Genomic DNA, 20,322 nt, shown 5'->3' on the forward strand with positions numbered 1-20,322 from the left:
CCTAAATATTTTTATGAGTCAAATGGTATAATTTTTTTTCCATGAAATTCTACTCATAATTAGTGCCTTAATTAAATAAAAAGGCAATCTTGACTACTATTTATTCAAAAAATTGGAAACGTATTATTACACCGTAAAATCATAAATATTCTAATGAATTTAATGGTGCAATTCATTTCGTAAATTTATTCTCCTAAGTTTTTTAATTAATCAAAAAAGGTAATGCCACCACCATAATGGATCAAGATCCAACTAAGCTAACAGACTAAAACCTCATCGATTGCATAATTGATGAAATCCTAAAACGATGTTTCTACAGTCTAAAGAAATTCTCCTAACAATTTTTTTTTTGGATCAGTACAAAATATATAGTTAAAATATTCATGAATCTAGATGGTGGAAGTGAGCAACATGCATTAGAGAAAAATAAAAGAGATTTGGTGCTTGCAAGAGGGGCTAGACCATACACCCCCATTTCTCTTCCATGCGTAAATTCCAAATAACAGACTCTCAATTCTATTGATTTAACTTACCTGAAATGACTATAAATCAGATCCAAAAGTGTAAATCGTGAGTGGTGGAGAGGGGCAGCAATCAGTAGAGGAGAAGATGAGATTGCTTACAATTTTCGGCTAAGCCTCTAGCCTTTCCCTCTCAACATTACCAGCTTTAACAAGATCTGAATCTTAATAATTACACCGATTGCAAATGATTAGAAAGCTGGCCAATGACACTGAATTCTATTGGTGAAGAGGGGCGGCACACATGGCTATGGCATGGGGAACAAAATTTGAAAAAGTGGACTTGAGGAGAGTCGTTTTTAGTTTTTGCCAAGTGTAAGATATGATGATGCAAGGAAGTAAGAGGTGACTTGGTAAGTTAGGACAATCAAAAACCATTTTCCAGGTGGCTATGGGCGGGCGCTAGGGCCATAAGAATGAGGTGGCAAAGTGGGCTTCTACGTGTCAAGTCCAAATCGGGGCCACTCGGTATCACATCATCACAAAATTCTTATTGCACAAAAAATTTCTAAAAATTCTAAAAAGCAATGGTGCTTATCTTTTTCGTCAAATTATCCTCCTATACTACTGCAAGACTTTTGTTCATGTTTCTAACGATGAGAGGTCCAAGCGTAATTGATAGTAAATCCAAGTAGCACATCTTTCTTGGTTATGCACATGAAAATTTTATTTACAGACTATGGGATTCAGTTTAGAAGAAAATCAAAGAGCGGAGATGTTGTTTTGTTTGAAGATCAAACCATTGAAGAGGTGAATTAGAGTAAAAATTCTAAGTCTTTCAATGAAGAACTTGTTGACATGGATTCAATTTATTTTTCTTTTGTGATGTATGATGAACATGGGGGAGATGAATTGGAAGCGCATGTTGACGTTGTTGAAAGTGGTGAATCTAAAATCGATGATATGAGACGAAAACAACAAGTAGGGCAACCTCATTTTGTTTTGCATGTAGAAAATCCATTAAGAAGATCTATTAGAGAGCATCAACCTTCCACTAGGTTTTCTACTGCTACATATGTTTTACTTTCAAATGGAGGAGAGGCAGAATCTCATCAAGGGACTATGCAACATGATCAGAAAAATAAGTGGTTCTGAGCTATGCAAGAATAAATGAAATCCTTACCTGAGAACCATAGCTATAAGTTAGAGAACCATCAAAGGGTAAAAGAGAACTGAATAATAAATGAGTTTTCAGATCGAGGATTGAGTCAAATAATTCAAAATCAATGTACAAGGCACACTTGGTTGTGAATGGGTTTTAGACATAAGGAAGGTTTGATTTTGAAGAAATTTTTTCACCCGTGGTAAAAATGTCTTCTATCAGAGTTTTCTTGAGTTTGGCGGCCAGTATAAATTTAGAGATTGACTAGCTTCATATGAAGATTGTTTTCCTCCATGGTGACTTGGAGGAGAAAATATATATGGAGCAACCAAATGGGTTCAAAGTAAAGGGCAAAGAGCATCTTGTGAGTTGACTAAAGAAGAGTTTATATGGATTCAAGCAAGTACCTAGATAGTGGTTCAAAAAATTGGATTCCTTTACCATTGAGCATGAATGATAAAACTACTTCTGATCACTATATGTTTGTTAAAAAGTTATCTGATGGTGAACTTATTAGTCCCTTGCTATATGTGGATGACAGTTGATATGTAACACTCCGATCCTGTAGAGGTCGGAGAGTTACTTCCTATCAATTAAACTCATATTTCAACAATATAATTACAGACTCCAAATTCCCAATATCATATAGATATTGTGATTCAAACTAATTTCCTTGATATAATTAATTCCCCAAAATACTAAGTCAAAGAACACAATAAAATTTCTTAATAAACTTTGTCAAGACACACATAAAAACTCTCTAAGCTTAAACCCCCATTCTTATATCATCTCACCTAATGCTTTATAATATGATCCTTAACTGAAATATCCAAAATCATCTGAAAAATATTGTGGAAATAAGGAATGAGTTATCAACAACTCAGTGAGCAGAGTACATATACTAATGTATATAATATGAGTCTTCTCATAAAGTTTCATATGCAGGAAACAAAAACATTTCATTTTCATATACAGATCTCAAAACATATTATTAGGAAAAAATAGAGAGACATTTCAATTTTCAAACTCAGAAAGAAACAAACGTTCATATTCAAAAATACTTTGGCATAACATAACTGAACATTCTTATCTTATCATATCATATTGTATCGTATACCATGTTTAACCCCATGGTAGGATTATGCTATCTCCGATGGTCAAACCAAACAATATCATATTGTGAAACTTTTCCTTTTTCAATCTCATAACCCAAAGTGTGCACACAAGAAAGAACACATAAGATACCATTTTGCCTGCAAATTAGGTGCACTCATATCATATCATATCATGTTGGCACCAACCATATCATGTGAACCAATATCAGAACTATATTCAGAATCAGAATAAAAATAGATAAGTATGCTAAAGGTTTTTCATATTTCACATCATATCAAATAACGTACGGAACACATTCATATCATTTTCATATGATCAATAAGAAATCTAAAATGTTTCATATTGTGATGAACCGCTTTTACGTATATTTTCACTGAATGGTTGTTTTTAATTTAATTAATATATTGGTTTATTTATTTTAAATTATTGTATTTTAAATTGGTTTTAATTTATTTGATGTGGTGTTTAATTTATTTTAGTCGTTTTACAGTTTTTAATATCGTTTTTAGCGGATCGGTTTTTGGTTTTCGGAGTGAGGATTGGACCTCATTTCTTTTCTTCTCTCTTTTTTCTTTTTCCCTCTTTCCTCTTTCCTTTTTCCTTTTTTTTCCTTCTTCTTCTTTCTTTTCTTCTTCTTCTTTTCCTCTCTTCTCTCCCACGCATGCCCAGCTCCTTTTTCCCTTCCCGTCGCCGGCCCTTTGACTGCCCTTTTTCTCCGCCGTCCGGCATCCGTGTAGTGCACCACCCCCACCAAAATCTTCCCCTCCCACCAGATATCATCCCCACCAATTTTCAGGGCCATTCGACCAGCCGTTAGTCGCCACGCACGGCTGGAAGTTACGGCACCAGCCCTGTTTTTCCTTTCTGTCGCTGGTCACTTTCTCAGCCCAGAACCACCGCTCACCGATGGCATGGCCTACACCACCCACCCAGTTTTCTTCCCCTTCCACCGTTGGCAGCCACTAGCTCCTCCAAGCCACACGATTTTTGAGCTTTTCCGGCGCCGTCACTCCACCTCCAGCCACCACCTCTTCATAGTTTCTTCACCTACCTCTTGCCAACCTAACCCACCCATTTTCGGCCTTGATCCGTTGCCGGAGCAGCTCCCACGAGCTCAACTCCAATTTGGCCTTTTTCCGCTTCCTCCGTCGTTCCACCACTACCCACGGCCAAAACTCATTTCCTTTAACTTCATAAACATCTCAAGACCTTTCTCTATCAATTTCGTGCCTTGGTTTGTCCCCATTCGAAAGTGGGTAATTTATTACCCACGGCCACAATGTAAAATACACTGTTACGTTGCTTTTCCTCTGCTGTTTGCAACGCCACGAGCTTTCAAAAAATATCGTATAGCGCTGTAAGTATTTTTCTAACTCTACTTTTAGATTTAAATATATTTTACTCTTACAATAAATATTTGTTGTTGGTTGGTTGATTCCAGACTGAGTCCGAGGAGTTCGGGGGAGGACGGAGTTGCTTGGATTGTTGATTTATGGTTGGTTGGTTGTTTTGTGCATTGAGATTGCTTTTACATGGTGCATACACGTTCATTTTATTTAAATTGAGAAAATCATGTTTTGTTAGCGCAAATGAAATTACGGGTGCGTGTGTCTCACGAGCCCAAGCCGAGATGGGTTATTATCTTGGTGGAGCTCCTCTGGTCACTCAGGAGTGGATAATACTGGGTGACATCCCCTGCGATGACCGAATCGCACGATACGATAACGCTGTCATGTCGACTCTGTGGTCGTTACCTACGGATGGCGTGGCCAGGGATGCGCTAGGTGCGAGTCTGGGCATCGCTCGTTTAGGTATCACATGCGTAGTCATTACCTACGGTGTGGCACAAAGCTAGAGTGTGCGGATGATCCCTAGGGGAGATCATGGTGCATGCATAATTGGATTGTTTTTATGGTTTTTGGATACGGGCCATTTTCTGGAAAAATGGCGAGGATGTGTTGAGGCTTTTTGATCCATTTTCTGGGAAAATGGTGGTTTATTTCTTTGGGCCATTATATGGGATAATGGCAAGGACTGGTTTTAAAGGTTAAAGCAAATGTAATAGAGCTCACGGAGGCGAGTGTCGTCTGGGTAGTAATCAATGTTTTGAATGCGGTCAGACGGGGCATTTTGCTTGTGAGTGCCCTAGTCGAGTTCAAGAAAGTCGTGGAGCTCGTCGCAGTGGTAGAACTAACCAGAGGCATTTAGCTCGAGCTCGAATGTACGCAGTGACTCTTGGTACCGTTGGAGACGAGGTTACGGAGACTCAGGTTGTGTTTGGCCACAAGAAATTTTCATCTCAAACATAAAATTCTCATCTCATCATTATAACTTTCTTAAATTTCCATACAAAATATAATAAATAATTTAACTTTTTCTTAACTTTTTCAAATCTCAATACAATAATAATATTAAAATATAATATTTTAATATTTAATCTTAAAACTTAAAATTTTCATATGAGAATTCTCAGTGGCTAAGCAAAGCCTCAGAATGTTGGAGTCATGGCAGGTATGGGTACAATCTAATCTTTCATGATGAATGCCTGGAGTGGTTTGTTTTTTTTTTATTATTATCGAGGTTTGGAGAGAATGGCATGATCGGAGTGATCTTTTAGGGAAGTAGAATAATTGAGTTCTTTGGTTCCATAGAGTTTATGAAATGGTCTATAGCGTAGTAGGTTGTAAGTTCAACAAATTTCGATGTTAGATTTTATGAAATTTCAGCAAAGTTTTAAAATTTGGGGCCTTATAGATTTTAGGAAAATAAGTTTATGGTAATTAAGGTGTTAGGTTCAACAAGCTTTGGGGGGGAATAATTAAATTTCAAGTTTTAGATTTCATGATTCGGATGAATAATTTGGTGGCAACTGGGGCTTTAGATTTTACAAGCTTTTAAGGTGAATGTTTTGGATTAAAGTCACCAATCTTGAGAATTTCAGAAAATGATTTAGTATCTAGTAATGTTTTAGAATTTGAAAGATTTGGGAGTCGATTTTTCTTTTATGGGATGTAAGGTCCTTAATCTTAGAAATTCTAGAAGATGATTCTTATTTGATTTAAGGTTTTAGAATTGCAGAGTTGAAGGACTTATTTATAATAAGAATTAAGTTCTTAGTTTTACATACTTAGTGCTGTAGCTTGATCTACTCTAGTGAGTGATTAGTTTGTAACCATTAAAATGGGGTTGATTGGAGTTGAGTTATTGATATGAGAATTTTTCTAGAGTAGATTTCTTTGAGGATTGAAGATATCGAGCTAGTTTAGAAAATAATTATTGTTAACCCGAGGTTGTAGTGGCAGATTTTAGGAAATTATTCTATCGACTCCAAAGATATAGGTCCATCAGGGTGTTGGAAATAGTAGATTTTGTGTTGGTATTGAATATGATTGAATTTGAGGTTATATGATCCGTAGACTTTTGGGAATGAATTCTTAGCAGGTTTAAGGTCATTCTCGGTACCAAACTTTAAGCAATGGCTAGTTGCTAATTTAAGGATGTAAGTTGAGTAGATTCAAGAATGATTCTTGTTGAGATAAGGATATAAGTCCAGGTGATGGAGATGTGATAATGGATCACTTGTACGTTTGAATGATTTGTGGTGTTGGCTAAGAGTACATGAGATCGATGAGTAGTAATGGTAAGTGCGTATCTATTTTTTTCGCTTGGTAGGAGTTGAAGAGGAATCTGTGTGGTAATATTAAATTCAAAAGATTTTAGCTTTGAGTTATTTGGTAAGTTGAACGGAATGTGCAGTCGAAGCAGGTTATCCATTGGGATGATGGTTTGAAACGACTATTGTGTTTATCTTGAGAATTAATTGTGACTTGAAGACATAGGAATTTAAATTGGTGAGGCTGTACTTTTCTTTGGAGATCAAGTATCTAGTTGGGAGAATTGGGGATATGGTTATTTAACTTGAAAGGAGATCGTTAGGTCACCATGTGTGGTGTATGAAGTAATAAATCTTGGAAGTTGAAACTTGTGCATCAACGGTGGGTAGCATAATCATATGTATGAAGTAATAAAGCAGTAGGATCCATGAGTGTTGTTTAATAGTTTTGATGGATTGAAGATTTAAACAGTATGGCCTGTCTTGAGATTTATTTGTGAAGTACTATTGAAAGAATTAGTTGTACTAAAACTAAAGTTTTTTAGAGTACAAGTAGGTGGGTGAGTTACCAAGAGCGTTTCGATTATGTCTAGGTGAAGTCAATGGTAGTTTATAGTGAGTTAGTTATTGCAAGATTAGATGTTACTCAAAATATAGGTAATGAGCTTGAAGTATGGGATATCGGATAGAGGTTATAGGCGCTCTCGTTGGTTGGCCGGGAAGGACTTGGGCCTTTTGGAGATGTTCCTTATCTTTAGAAGAGACAGGTGTATTTTGGGATGATGTTATGTGTTTTCAAATTGGGGCCTGGTGGTTAGTTAGTACTGGTTTCCGTCATCAATCAATGGATGTATTTTTTGCGGAATGTTGGTTTTCGTTTAGGGCAGCGATGGCCAACTGAGGAATGAGTGAAGATTTGTGGTTTTGGAAGTATATGATATGGAAATGTGGTAAAGGTCTTCTTGTGATTAGGTGTGGATTGAGCTTGTACTTCATGATATTAATTTTTGAGGATATAGCCTTTATGTATTTTGGTGAGTTATCAGAGTGGGCGCGAAAGCATGATTTTTGGTGATTCTTAGAAGTTCAAATTTTGTGTTGATTTTGAAGAATTAGTAGTGATTCGAAGTTTTAATGGGAGATTAATCATTTGGTCGTGCAATTTGGTTTATGGATGGTTAACTTTGGAAGTGGTTATTAGGTTACCAAAGTTGGAATGGAATGAAAGTTTGGAAGGTAAAACAGAGACGTCGTTGATATTAGTAATTTATGGTGTGAAGATAATAACCATTGGATTTGTTGGGAGTTGTCGATAATATGTATCTCTCAGTTATATTCAGAGTTGTATCCTGTATCTTTTTAACGCTAGTGTTTGATCTTGCAAATTTCGAGGACGAAATTTCCTTTTTAAAGGGGGGAGGATGTGATGACCCGCTTTTACGTGTATTTTTACTGATGGGTTGTTTTTAATTTAATTAATATATTGGTTTATTTATTTTAAATTATTGTATTTTAAATTGGTTTTAATTTATTTGATGTGGTGTTTAATTTATTTTAGTCGTTTTACAATTTTTAATATCTTTTTCGGCGGATCGGTTTTTGGTTTCTGGAGTGAGGATTGGACCTCATTTCTTTTCTTTTCTCTTTTTTCTTTTTCCCTTTTTCCTTTTTCCTTTTTCCTTTTCTTTCCTTCTTATTTTCCTCTCTTCTCTCCCGCACACACCCAGCTCCTTTTCCCTTTCTCGTCGCTGGCCCTTTGACTGCCCGGTTTGCCGCTATCCGGCCGCCGTGTAGTGCACCACCCCCACCAAAATGTTCCCCTCCCACCAGAGATCATCCCCACCAATTTTCAAGGCCATCTGACCAGCCGTTAGCCGCCACGCATGACTAGAAGTCACGGCACCAGCCCTGTTTTTCCTCTCTGTCGCCGGTTGATTTCTTAGTCCAGAACCGCCGCTCACCGGCGGCGTGCCTACACCACCCACCTAGTTTTCTTCCCCTTCCACCGGTGAACATCCCCACCAAGTTTCACCTCCATCCGAGCCACCGTTAGCCGCCACGAGCTCCTTCAAGCCACACGATTTTTGAGCTTTTCCAGCACCGTCACTCTACCTCCGGCCATCACCTCTTCATAGCTTCTTCCCCTAGCTCTTGCCGACCTAACCCACCCATTTTCGGCCTCCATCCGTTGCCGGAGCAGCTCCCACGAGCTCAACTCCGATTTGGCTTTTTTCCACTTCCTCCGCCATTTCCACCACCACCCACGGCCAAAACTCGTTTCCTTTGACTTCATAAACATCTCAAGACCTTTCCGTATCAATTTCGTGCCATGGTTTGTCCCCGTTCGAATTATTACCCACGGCTACAGTGTAAAATACACTGTTACGTTGCTTTTCCTCTTCCATTTGCAACGCCGTGAGCTTTCAAAAAATACCATATAGCGCTGTAAGTATTTTCCAAACTCTACTTTTAGATTTAAATATATTTTTCTCTTACAATAAATATTTGTTGTTGCTTGGTTGATTCCGGACTGAGTCCGAAGAGTTAGGGGGTCGGATGGATTGAGGACGGAGTTGCTTGGATTGTTGATTTATGGTTAGTTGGTTGTTTTGTGAATTGAGATTGCATTTACATGGTGCATGCATGTACATTTTATTTAAATTGAGAAAATCATGTTTTGTTGGTGCAAATGGAATTTCGGGTGCGTGTGTCTCAAGAGCCCAAGCCGGGATGGGTTATTATATCGGTGGAGCTCCTCTGGTCACTCTGAAGTAGATAATACTGAGTGACATCTACTGGGTCATCACAGGGCGACGACCGGATCGCACGATACGGTAATGCTGTCGTGTCGACTCCGTGGTCCCTAGAGTGGCGGGGACTAGAGGATGGCCTGGCCAGGGACGCGCTGGGCGTGAGTCTGGGCATCGCTCGTTTAGGTGTCACAGGCGTGGTCGTTACCTGCGGTGTGGCACAGAGCCAGAGTGTGCGAATGCCTAGGGGAGATTATGGTGCATGTATAATTTGATTGTTTTTATGGTTTTCAGATACGGGCCATTTTCTGGGAAAATGGCGAGGATGTGTTGAGGCTTTATGATCCATTTCTGGGAAAATGGTGGTTTATTGATTTTGGCCATTATCTGGGATAATGGCGAGAACTGGTTTTAAATGTTATGTTTTTGGGCCAAAAGGGTTCTTGGCGTGCGTGGAAAAATGAGGTTTTACGGGACATGTGCATTGGCTTTTCTTTCATGCTTATTGTTTGAGTTTTATATGTTTTTATCTATTGGTGTTTGGATTTTACTTACCTGCGGTACCATTTCTGGTACTGTAGATTTTGGTGCAGAGATCGAGGAAGAGGAAGAGGAGGTTGAGCCTGAGGATGCGGCCCCGTCGGAGTTCTGAGTGGAAGTTAATGTCTTGTTGTTGGATTTGAATAATATTTGTAGTTTGTAATATTTTATTATGTATGTTTTGAATAGCTTTGTATTAAACTAAGAAAAATTATGGTACTTAGTTATATGGCTTCGTTATCCGCTGCATGTTTCTTTTGCACATTTGTTGCTTTTACACACACTTGGCACTCGTCGTTAGGGTGGTGACCCGTGATGTCATCATCTGGGCGTCTCAATTTCCCCGTATCCGTGCGTGGGGATTTGGGGGTGTCACACATATCACATGAATAAGAATCAAATATCATATTCGCTCTTTTCCACATTTCAGAACATGTCAAATATTACTCATGTCCAACACTTTTCATGTCAAAAAGCATTTTCTCTTTCATATAGATTTCAAGAGTGAATGCAAAACACATAACTAAGGTTGTTTTCACATTTTTTTTTCAAAACATAACATGCACATTTTTACAAACCAATCTCAGTTTATTTATTTTTTTATGCAAATCTAGCATTGGAACCCTACTTACCTGAATTTCTTAGCTTTTCATAATTTCTCTATATCAGTACTAAACGAAAATCAATCATCACCTATAAAATAGTAACGTACTGCCATAAATTTCCAATCAAACATGTATATCAATGCTTAAACATCAAATACTAAGTAATCTATTTTGCCTTAAAAATAATCTTCAACTCTCGTACTCTAAAATATCGACACTTCCCAAATTGATCGGTGTCTACTTAATATTTATTTAATCTAATTCCCACTTATTCACAAGTTTATTTTATTTTATTTAAAAAAAAAACAACCCATTTAAAAATGAAAAGTCGTTAAAATAGAAATATTACCCGGCTCAAAAATAATTTAGGTACCCAACCCAAAAAGATTTTACTTCAAAATAACTTAACATAACAGACTAAAATATATATATATATATATAAGTAAACCAAGTAGAAACAAGCCACTAAAATAAATCCTTAAAACACCATGGGATGAGTTCTAAGGTGGATCGAGTCTTAAAGATCCATTGCTAGTTCCAAATAGAGCAATCACAAGATCTAGAGCTAAAAAGAACAAAGAATCAATGTAAGGATTGATGCAATCCACTTGAGACTAGTCTAGCAAGAGCCCAACAATCAAGATGGGTTTGAAAGTAGAAGATCCAGTTTTGATTCATTTGATACGAGCTATGAAAGAGAGAAGGACTTAAAGGCTTTAGGCACTTGAAGGCTTTCGACTTTTTTAATTCATTTAAATGACTTATTTTATTAGTTTAGAATAATTGGGTTTATTATGATAAGGACTTAAGGGCATGTTGAGAAAATTACTATTTTGTTGAACTAGGATTTCAAGAGGTTACTGTAGCCGAGTTACTATAGTGCGATATTGTAGCCTTAACACTATTCACTCATAGGCATTTTTCAAAGATGGGGCTTTATGTCACCTAGGGTTTTGTAAGGTTTTAGTTTAAATACTCTTTATTTCCTCATTTTAAAGTATATGAAAGTTTATGAAAATTGATGAATTTTATTGAGTGTGAGTTGAGTTTATCTCCTCTTATTCTTAATTGAATTTTTGAACTTATCGAAAATAAATCACAACCTTTGTGGCGTTCCTCCTTGTAATCTAGGTTCTTGAGACGGGTTTTTCAACGGGTTTAGATTTTAATATAATTTAAGTTCTTGAAATGAGTTCTTAACGGGTCTAAATTCTCCACCCATTGACTTGATTTTGGCTTTCTTGAATAAGTTTTTAAATTAATTATGAGTTCAAAGGATTCCAATTCCAAGGGTTCACATCACGATAGTTTAAAATTAGAGCAAAATTGTAATATCCACCTTAGTTTACAAGGAAGCATATACACTGCTCAAATACGTGTGCGACGAAAAACTCACCGTGACAGAAGGTGTATCGAAGGATCTGGGAGGCTAAGGTGGTAGTGTTGGCAAGAAGAGCAGCTAAGCACTGATGAGAGAGAGAGAGAGAGAGAGAGAGAGAGAGAGAGAGAGAAAGAGAGAGAGAGAGAGAGAGAGAGGTTAAAGAAAGAGAATCTGATAAAAATAGACAACAAGAGGCAGGGGAAGTTTCAACATTGGCTTACCGTGATGTTAATGAACGTACAACTGATCAAGGCTAATGAAGAGTGTTTAGACGATAGTTTGTGGTTGGCTGAGTGATTTTACATTATGTAACAGGGCTAGAAACATGGTACATGGTGGGAAACACTTCCCCTATTTCGATGTGGTGCAAACAGAGCATCCCATCCAAGGCTTCTCGATGGCTGGGTTGGTGGTGATCCTAGGTAGGAGCAGTGACATGGTTGGCTTGGCTTTAGGGTGATGAGGATGTTGGACATAATGGAGGTTGTGGGCTGCAGGAGGCCGTGAGGGTGCTACTTTGTGGGAGGTGACTGCATGGACAACCATGGTAGTGGGGTTACTCTCGGTGGTGGTGGTGGTGGTTGGTGTGAGAAGTGAAGTAAGTTTGGCGTAGGCTCGGTGGCTTCTATCATGTGGGGTGATCTTGACACGTTGGGTTTCCGTTTGAGGTTGTTGTGCTACAACATGGAGTAGCATTGCCACTTGAAGTGGTGGCTTTGATTACGAAGTGGGGTTGGGAAAACCTTCGTGTGGGGACTCGATGGCTGTGAGGGGTGGTTTATGCAATTGGGTGGGACAACCACAGTTCACGGTAGGGAAAACAAAGTGCTTAGTTTTGAAGAGACGACAACGGCAGAGTGCTATGGTATTTTTCTAAATGCTGTGAAGAAAATCTACATATATATTTGTATAAATATAGCTGACTAGAAGCCCTAAAGAAAAAGAGAGGGAGAGACATGCATGCTTGGTGAACGTGGGAAGGCAATCCTAGTTTGTAAAACTGATGCACAACTACTGAATATGAGTATATATCCATTATACGAACGGTTGCCATGAAAGTAACAGAAAAAGTGACATGTATAGACTATGGAGTGGAAATGAACAATGGAAACTTGCGAGAAGAGAAGTCTGGCATGAGATCTTACGGGGCTTGGGCTTTATGGCCCATTAAAAAGGTTTTTGACCAAAATATCAAACCTAAAGAAAAATATAATCCACCAAAACAGAGATTTTAGGCCCGAAGTCTACTCAAAAAAATATTTGAAAACTCAAATGAATTTTTCACACATATAAATCCAAAAACTCTTTAAAACATCTTGGCACTGGACCCAGGTATTACATGATAGTTGGTCATGATTATGAGAAGATTGAAAAATTAAAAAGAGAGTTGAGTAACTCTTAGGATCCACAAAATAGATTCTTGTTGGGAAGATCTCTCATAAAAGAAAAAAATACCAAGTTGTGGCTATCTCAAGAGAGTTATATCAAGAATATACTAGATAGGTTCAACATGAGCAAGACAAAACCCTCGTGTTCTCTACTTGCAGTCCATTTGAAGTTAAGTTCAAAGCAAACTCCTACAAGTGAGTAGGAGAAGGAAGAGATGAAAAATATGCCTTAAGCATCAGTTGTTGGTAGCTTAATATGTGCCGTGGTTTTCCTAACTATAGAGGTTGAGTATATTCTTATCACTAAAGCTAACAATGAGTTATTATGTATGGAGATGTTCTTAGAAGACCAACTGGGTCATAAACAGGAGAATTATATCTTCTATTGTGATAGTGAGAGTGTTATCCATCTCAGTAAGAAGTCAACTCTTCGTTCAAGATCTAAGCATATTGATGTGAGGTATAACTGGATTCGTGATGTATTGGAGATGAGGTTATTACAATTTGAGAAAATTGACACTAACGAAAATGGGTCAGATATGATGACAAAACCACATATAGTATGTAGAAGAAAAATAGGCTTGAGGGATCCCCACATATAGTTTAAAGGGAGAGATTTGGTTGTTAGGTCCCTCCACGTGAGCAAAGCCCATTAAAGCCATGCACTTAGTGGCAATTTGGTAATTTCAAAATAGGTTAGGCTTTTTGATTTATAAAACTGTCGTGTATGTTGGTGTGGGTAAGAGAGAGAATAGAGAAGAAAATAAAGAGAGGAAGTTGCGGCTGTATGTACAAAAGAGTGAGAATTTTTTATGCCTTTTGTGGCAAAACTAGTCCCTGCAAAAAGTCATATTTGTTGTAAATGATGATTTATATGGTGATGATTAGGTGTTGAACCAAGAGTATATATATTGATCTTGATGTGAAATTGATCTTGAGAAGATAAATTGTAAACTCATTATTTTGTTCATAGTCACTACAAGAGAAATGAGTTTTTGTGACTAAGATTTAGTGATCAAAATGACTATTTCCTATAATTTTCGTAGGAGATAGTCCTTTTGGTCACTAAATTTTGGTCATAAAAGTCCACTTATCTTGTAGTGAGTGAAAATTTTAACTAGATTAGGTCTCGTGGTTATTTCCTTCGTATTGGATAATTTTTCACATAAAATCCTTGGTGTCTTGCTTGATTTTCTTTATTTTATTTATGAGCTTATTTTTACTAACTTGTCAATTATTTAATTTACACAAAAAAATAGAAAATATTCTGTTGTATTTTTGGTGTAGTACTTCACCTTAACAACAATTTACTGTGGAGAATAAAGAAAGAGGAAGCTAGTGATCATTTGTCTTATCAAAAAAAGAAGAAGCTAGTTTTATTCCGACTGAAAAAAGGTTGTCTCTTGATCTGCCAACTAAAATCCTCCACTCATATGTACCGTGCACAAAAACCATAGAAATTAAAGAGTTATACGTACCGTCTTTATTTAATTTGGTGGTTGTAGCTCAAAGTAGTACTACTACTACACCGTATGCATGCAATGATCGATATTGATAATATACGGTACGCATGGATCGATAATCTAATGGAAAAGCGGTGCAGTTTGGAACGTGTGATGAAATGAGATAGTTTTAGATATGAAATAATTTTAGATAAAAATTTAATATAATATTATTATTATTTTAGAATTTAAAAAATTAAATTATTTATTATATTTTATATAGAAATTTAAAAAAATTATAATAATAAAATGAGATGAAATTAATATTGAAACACTTTCAGTACTATCCAAATGGGGTGTAAACCTTACCTTACCAAGCTAGTTAGAAGGATCAAAGTTATTATTCCACACATGGATGCATGCAGGGGACACGACCAATATTAATCAGTCCTACACCATTCAATCAAAAAGGATAAAAGAAAACAGCAGCTCGTTAATTATTCACTCATCAACTAACAAGCTCCGCTCAATGGAATTCAGTACTTTCTACAGCCTTAAACGTCATAAATAGCAGCTAGAATGCACACATCCCATCAATCGAAAACCATCCAGCGCAGGAATATAATGAGTGGATCGGAATGTAAAGCTAACATTGAAGGATCGGAATTATTTCAGTCAAGAGTAGTAGCAATAATATTATTAAGTATGCGCGTATATATGATCAATCATCGGAAAATGGAACTTATTCTGTTTGTTATTCCTGAAAGAAAATGCTAGAAACTGCATATATAGATCACTATCTTATCATTATCACGTACATTATTATATTTACTTGTTAATATTTAATACAAAAATCTAAGAATAGTTACCACGATCATGTTGCGATCATAAGACACCCAGCTTGTAATTAGGTTCCTACAAAAAGACTGGTTCAAATTCCTATATGATTAGTGTCTGTCACATGCATGATAACGATCGAGGAGCTAGCACTCAATCGATCTGAGAATTCTAGTACTTCAATAATTCAATTACTTTTTTTACAAAAATTCTATATAAAGTAATTTTTACGTACTCATTATATATTCTATTCATGTGATTGTCTTCATCATTTTTTAATATAAAATAACTAGTTTAATTAATTACATTAATAAAATACATAAAAAATACGTAAAAATAATTATATGTAGTGCAACTCTTTTTTTTGAAGTCATTAGCATGCATATATGCATGCATCACCTGCATGGAACAATTTTTTCATCTGTCCACTTGCATATAATTTTGCATATGCCATAATCTAAAAATTCACACGTACGTCTGATGCCTCTTATAAGCCTCCACTTCTCTGCATATTTATATGATAAAACAAAAACCACACGTACTCGGAAACCCTATTTGCACAGTTGAGTGGAATTATTGCTGGACCTCATTCCTTATTCTATTACAATTGCTGGCCTGCCGTAACCAAAACCCATAAGTGAAAGCAACTATACACTTCCAAGCACTAACAAAACACAAAACAAATATGTCACCCTTAAAAAGAATCCAGGGCATAGAATCGTATGCGCCCACCAATTCGATCTCTTCAATTTCTTCAATAATACAAAAAGAAAAGAAAACTGAAGCAAAAAAAGAAAAGAAAAAGGGATTGGAGAGAAACAACGCAACTTTCTCAGTACTGCATGCATATATAAATACCCCAGTTCATATATATATTGTCATACAAGTTCCGTTCTCTCAATATTATTCAACCTGCCTAAACTTATAAGTATTAGACTAGGTCCTACTTCGAAATCAGGGCTAGTTTTTTACGTACGTACGTAGCTGATCATCGAGAACAGATTAAAAATGATAGGGTGGGGAGACGTTTACAAGGTGGTGGTGGCCATGGTCCCTCTTTATTTTGCACTGATTTTGGGGTATGGCTCCGTCAGGTGGTGGCGTGTATTTACTCGTGAACAGTGCGACGCAGTCAATCGCTTCGTTTGCTTTTTCACTTTGCCACTCTTCACTTTTGAATTCACCGCCCATGCCGATCCTTTCGAATGGAACTTTCGTTTCATTTGTGCTGACGCCATTTCCAAGCTCATTATCGTGGTGGTGCTCGCCTTCTGGGCTAAGTGCACTAGCAAGGGAAGCTATTGCTGGTCCATAACGAACTTCTCTTTGTGTACTTTAACCAATTCTCTTGTTGTAGGGGTGCCCTTAATGAAGGCCATGTATGGTCAATTGGCGGTGGACCTAGTCGTTCAATCATCGATTGTGCAGGGAATCCTCTGGCTCACTGTTCTCTTGTTCGTCCTGGAATTTCGACGGACGGGTATTGATTTTTCTTCCGATACGAGTGTTGTTGGTAATTCTCGGGTGCAATCTGGGGTTGAACCAGGAAAAGATTTAGAGCAGAGCAATGTCGTCGATGTTGAGCCAAGCACCGGGCCGTCGTTCTGGTATTTGATGAGGACGGTGTGGGTGAAACTAGCCATGAATCCGAACTCGTATGCGTGTATTATAGGCATTGTTTGGGCTTTTATATCAAATAGGTATGTATATATGTAAAGCATGCTTCTTTAATTATTATTGCAAGTACCTGTGTACATAGTAGAACGTGATGATCAAGAAAAAGAGTAAAACAGCGAATAGAACATGATCATGTCTTAGACATTCATGGATGAAATTGTATACCATTTATCTTAATTTTGAGTTCTGTTAATTTATTAATTTCATATGTTTTCAGGTGGCATTTCCAGATGCCAAGCATCGTGGAGGGATCCATACTGATAATGTCAAAAGCTGGGACAGGCACTGCCATGTTTAGCATGGGTGAGAACATTATTAATTAATTGGGTTAGGGTGTTGAGATATGTTGTGAATAGTAATGAAAAAATAGATAAAAAATAATAATAGAATATTGAATAGTAGTAAAAAGTAATGAATAGTTGTAATAAGTAGATAAAAAATAATAATAAAATAATAAATAATAGTGGAGTATGTTAACAAGTATTGAGGTACTCTCAACATCTAAACATATCCTATTTTAAAGTACTCTCAACACCCAAACACATCTAGCTAATCTTATACTGTGTTCTATTCAATCTTCATGTCGTTATTTGATTAAATATATATCATGTGCAGGGATCTTCATGGCACTTCAAGAAAAATTGGTTGCTTGCGGCCCAGGCCTCACTATTATTGGGATGGTTTTAAGGTTCATAGCGGGACCAGCCGCTATGGCTATTGGTGCTATCGCAGTGGGTTTGCATGGTGATGCATTACGTGTTGCTATCATTCAGGTAATTTTTCCCCCATTTTATAAACTGATCATGCAGCATAAGTACTAGTTGCTACTTGTCATTGGAATATCAAATTAATTAATATATATACCCAGGTCAGCCACTGATCATCGATGCTACCAATTATGTCCTCCATATGGGCATGTTGTAGCTAGATGTCATAGTTAAAGTACTTGAAAATGCATGGCTGGTGTGCATTTGACTATTTAATTCACTTCATACACGACTACTTTTGAGTGTACAACACGTCAAAGGCTGAATGATGTCAACCACCAATTTTCTGTTTTTTTTTTTTTTTTTTTTTTCCCTTAAGATGCTGACAAAGATAACAATAAATTAATTACCCTTTCTTGGTGCAAGAAAGTGGTTCCTTGGCCAAAACAAGGAACCAAAAAGAAAAAAGAAAAAAGTGGGGGAGAGAGACAGATTTTATATTTGTTGTTGTCAGATAAATGCTAAGCATGCTTTAAACTTTTAGGTTGGCTGTCTCACGCAATTTTGAAATAGTGTTTAAAGTTTGAATGTCGCCGCCGCTGTCTGGCAACGTGGCCAATAGGATAAATCCACTTACGATTATGAGATCATTAATTTATTCGAGATTAAATAATATGATAAAATTGAGTGGACACAGAAATGTATCAATGTGTCTGTCTCTAGCTATTAGAAATTCTCCCCTCATCAAAGGATCAGGTAGAAGCTTGTCATGAACGTAGAAGTAGTACTACACAAATTTGTGGGCTAACTCATATATATTGTCGTAATATATAAGCACCTTTTTTTATAGGAAAATTCCCTAGCCTTATTAACAGAAAGCCACATATAATAGACCATATGCATGGTGATGATACAAAGGAAAGTACTGTTGCCAATAAGACTATTGATAATCCACTGTACGTTTAAAGTTTTTAATTCAGGCTAAACCAGCTTTGAATATATGGCATGAAGTCTTTAGGTCTCACTGATCAGCAATTGAATTATATAGTATACCCAAGATCTCCTCGTCCACTATCTTCACGCATGCTTTTACTGCTAATTTGAACATGTGTATCTGATCATCATGATGATCAGCCAACGATTGGGAATAGACACTACAAGAGAATTAGCGGGTTTTTGTGATTAAAATTTAGTGATTAAAATGACTATTTCCTACGGATTTCATAAAAAATGATCTTTTTTTCACTAAATTTTATTCACAATAGTCCGCTTATTTTATAGTGAGATCTTCTCTTAATTCTCCTTTGAACACTTGGTTTTGATCCTCGGCATCTTCTTTCGCACAATTTAGTATATATATAAATATATATATATGTTTTTTTTACATAAACAGTAAATATCACTACCAATCTATTCTGATATGATGTTTGCATGCAGGCAGCACTGCCACAATCCATTACGTCCTTCATCTATGCTAAAGAATATCGATTACATGCAGACGTACTTAGCACTGCGTAAGTTGCTTAAAACTCATGATATATAATCTCTTCACACACCAACTTTCACTATTAGAATACATGAAGACTCTCATGAAAATTATTCAGTAACGAAATATCGAGAGAATATTTTGCAAACAAGAATGTTTCTTATGCGTGGAAAACTAAAACCAAAGCCTTCGATTGATTAATATATATACATGCATATACAAATTCAACTTGACTGTTCTTTTCTGGCTTGTCATTTATTTTTATTTATTTTTTGCAGGGTGATCTTTGGCATGTTGGTTTCACTTCCATTGTTGATAGCCTATTATGCTATTTTAGAGTTTGTATATTGATAACCTCGGATGAGGGTTTTTACAAAATAAAGGGATCAGGAGGCTATGGAATATCGTTGGACTTAATTTCTATTTATTTTAGTTATTTCCTTTCCATTTTGTTTTCTTTTGAACATGTTCAACTTCAGCCTAATTGTTACCTAGTACTTACTTTCAATCTTTTACCTCAAGAGACCCGTTCATCAAACCCATGAATACAACAAACATTAATATATTATATATTGCATTATATACATATAGAGCAAGTACAGTATTATGTTGTTGTTAGGGTTGTAAATGATCTATTCCGTTTGATAGCCCGCTTGTTACTCACTAAGTTAACTCAAATCGAATTTGACTCGTAAGAAGAAAGAAAGCTTGCCCATGAAAGCAGATACTCACTAGATTAATAAATAATACATACCCAACTAAATTCGACTTAACTAGGCTATGGCTCGTTTAGGCCTGCTTGTTTATACTCGACTCAATTAAAGCTCATTAATACATCAATAAATGTGTGTATATATATGTATAAGTTCATAATCAACCATTTGCAATGAATATAAAATTAATGTCAGTATTATAAAAATGGAAATTGCAACTTGAAGAAGAATGAGCTATATATATATACAGTAGGAATTACGTCAATGGTCATGATGATGTAATATTGTGATATTTAACTCTTAATGTTAAAGCTTATAAGATATATATGGATCCAAAACTCATCGACACATATGACAAAGTGCTTATTAACTATATTTAAGCATTCTGGATTGGGCGAGGAAGGGGACTTGTACATTTTAGATTGGGTGAGGACGAAACCTTAT

At 36.5% G+C, this 20,322-nt stretch overlaps 1 protein-coding gene across 1 annotated transcript; it reads left to right on the top strand.

Moving 5' to 3' along the window:
* Positions 1-16,167: 16,167 nt before the first annotated feature.
* LOC122315023 (auxin efflux carrier component 5) lies at positions 16,168-19,745 on the top strand. The gene is made up of 5 exons (XM_043130704.1): positions 16,168-16,995; positions 17,190-17,275; positions 17,588-17,745; positions 19,117-19,193; positions 19,444-19,745. The coding sequence occupies exons 1-5, from the start codon at positions 16,304-16,306 to the stop codon at positions 19,514-19,516; spliced, it is 1,086 nt and encodes a 361-aa protein (XP_042986638.1). The 5' UTR covers positions 16,168-16,303; the 3' UTR covers positions 19,517-19,745.
* Positions 19,746-20,322: the final 577 nt, after the last annotated feature.

Source organism: Carya illinoinensis, chromosome 7 (genome assembly GCF_018687715.1).
Source record: "Carya illinoinensis cultivar Pawnee chromosome 7, C.illinoinensisPawnee_v1, whole genome shotgun sequence".
NCBI lineage: Eukaryota > Viridiplantae > Streptophyta > Magnoliopsida > Fagales > Juglandaceae > Carya > Carya illinoinensis.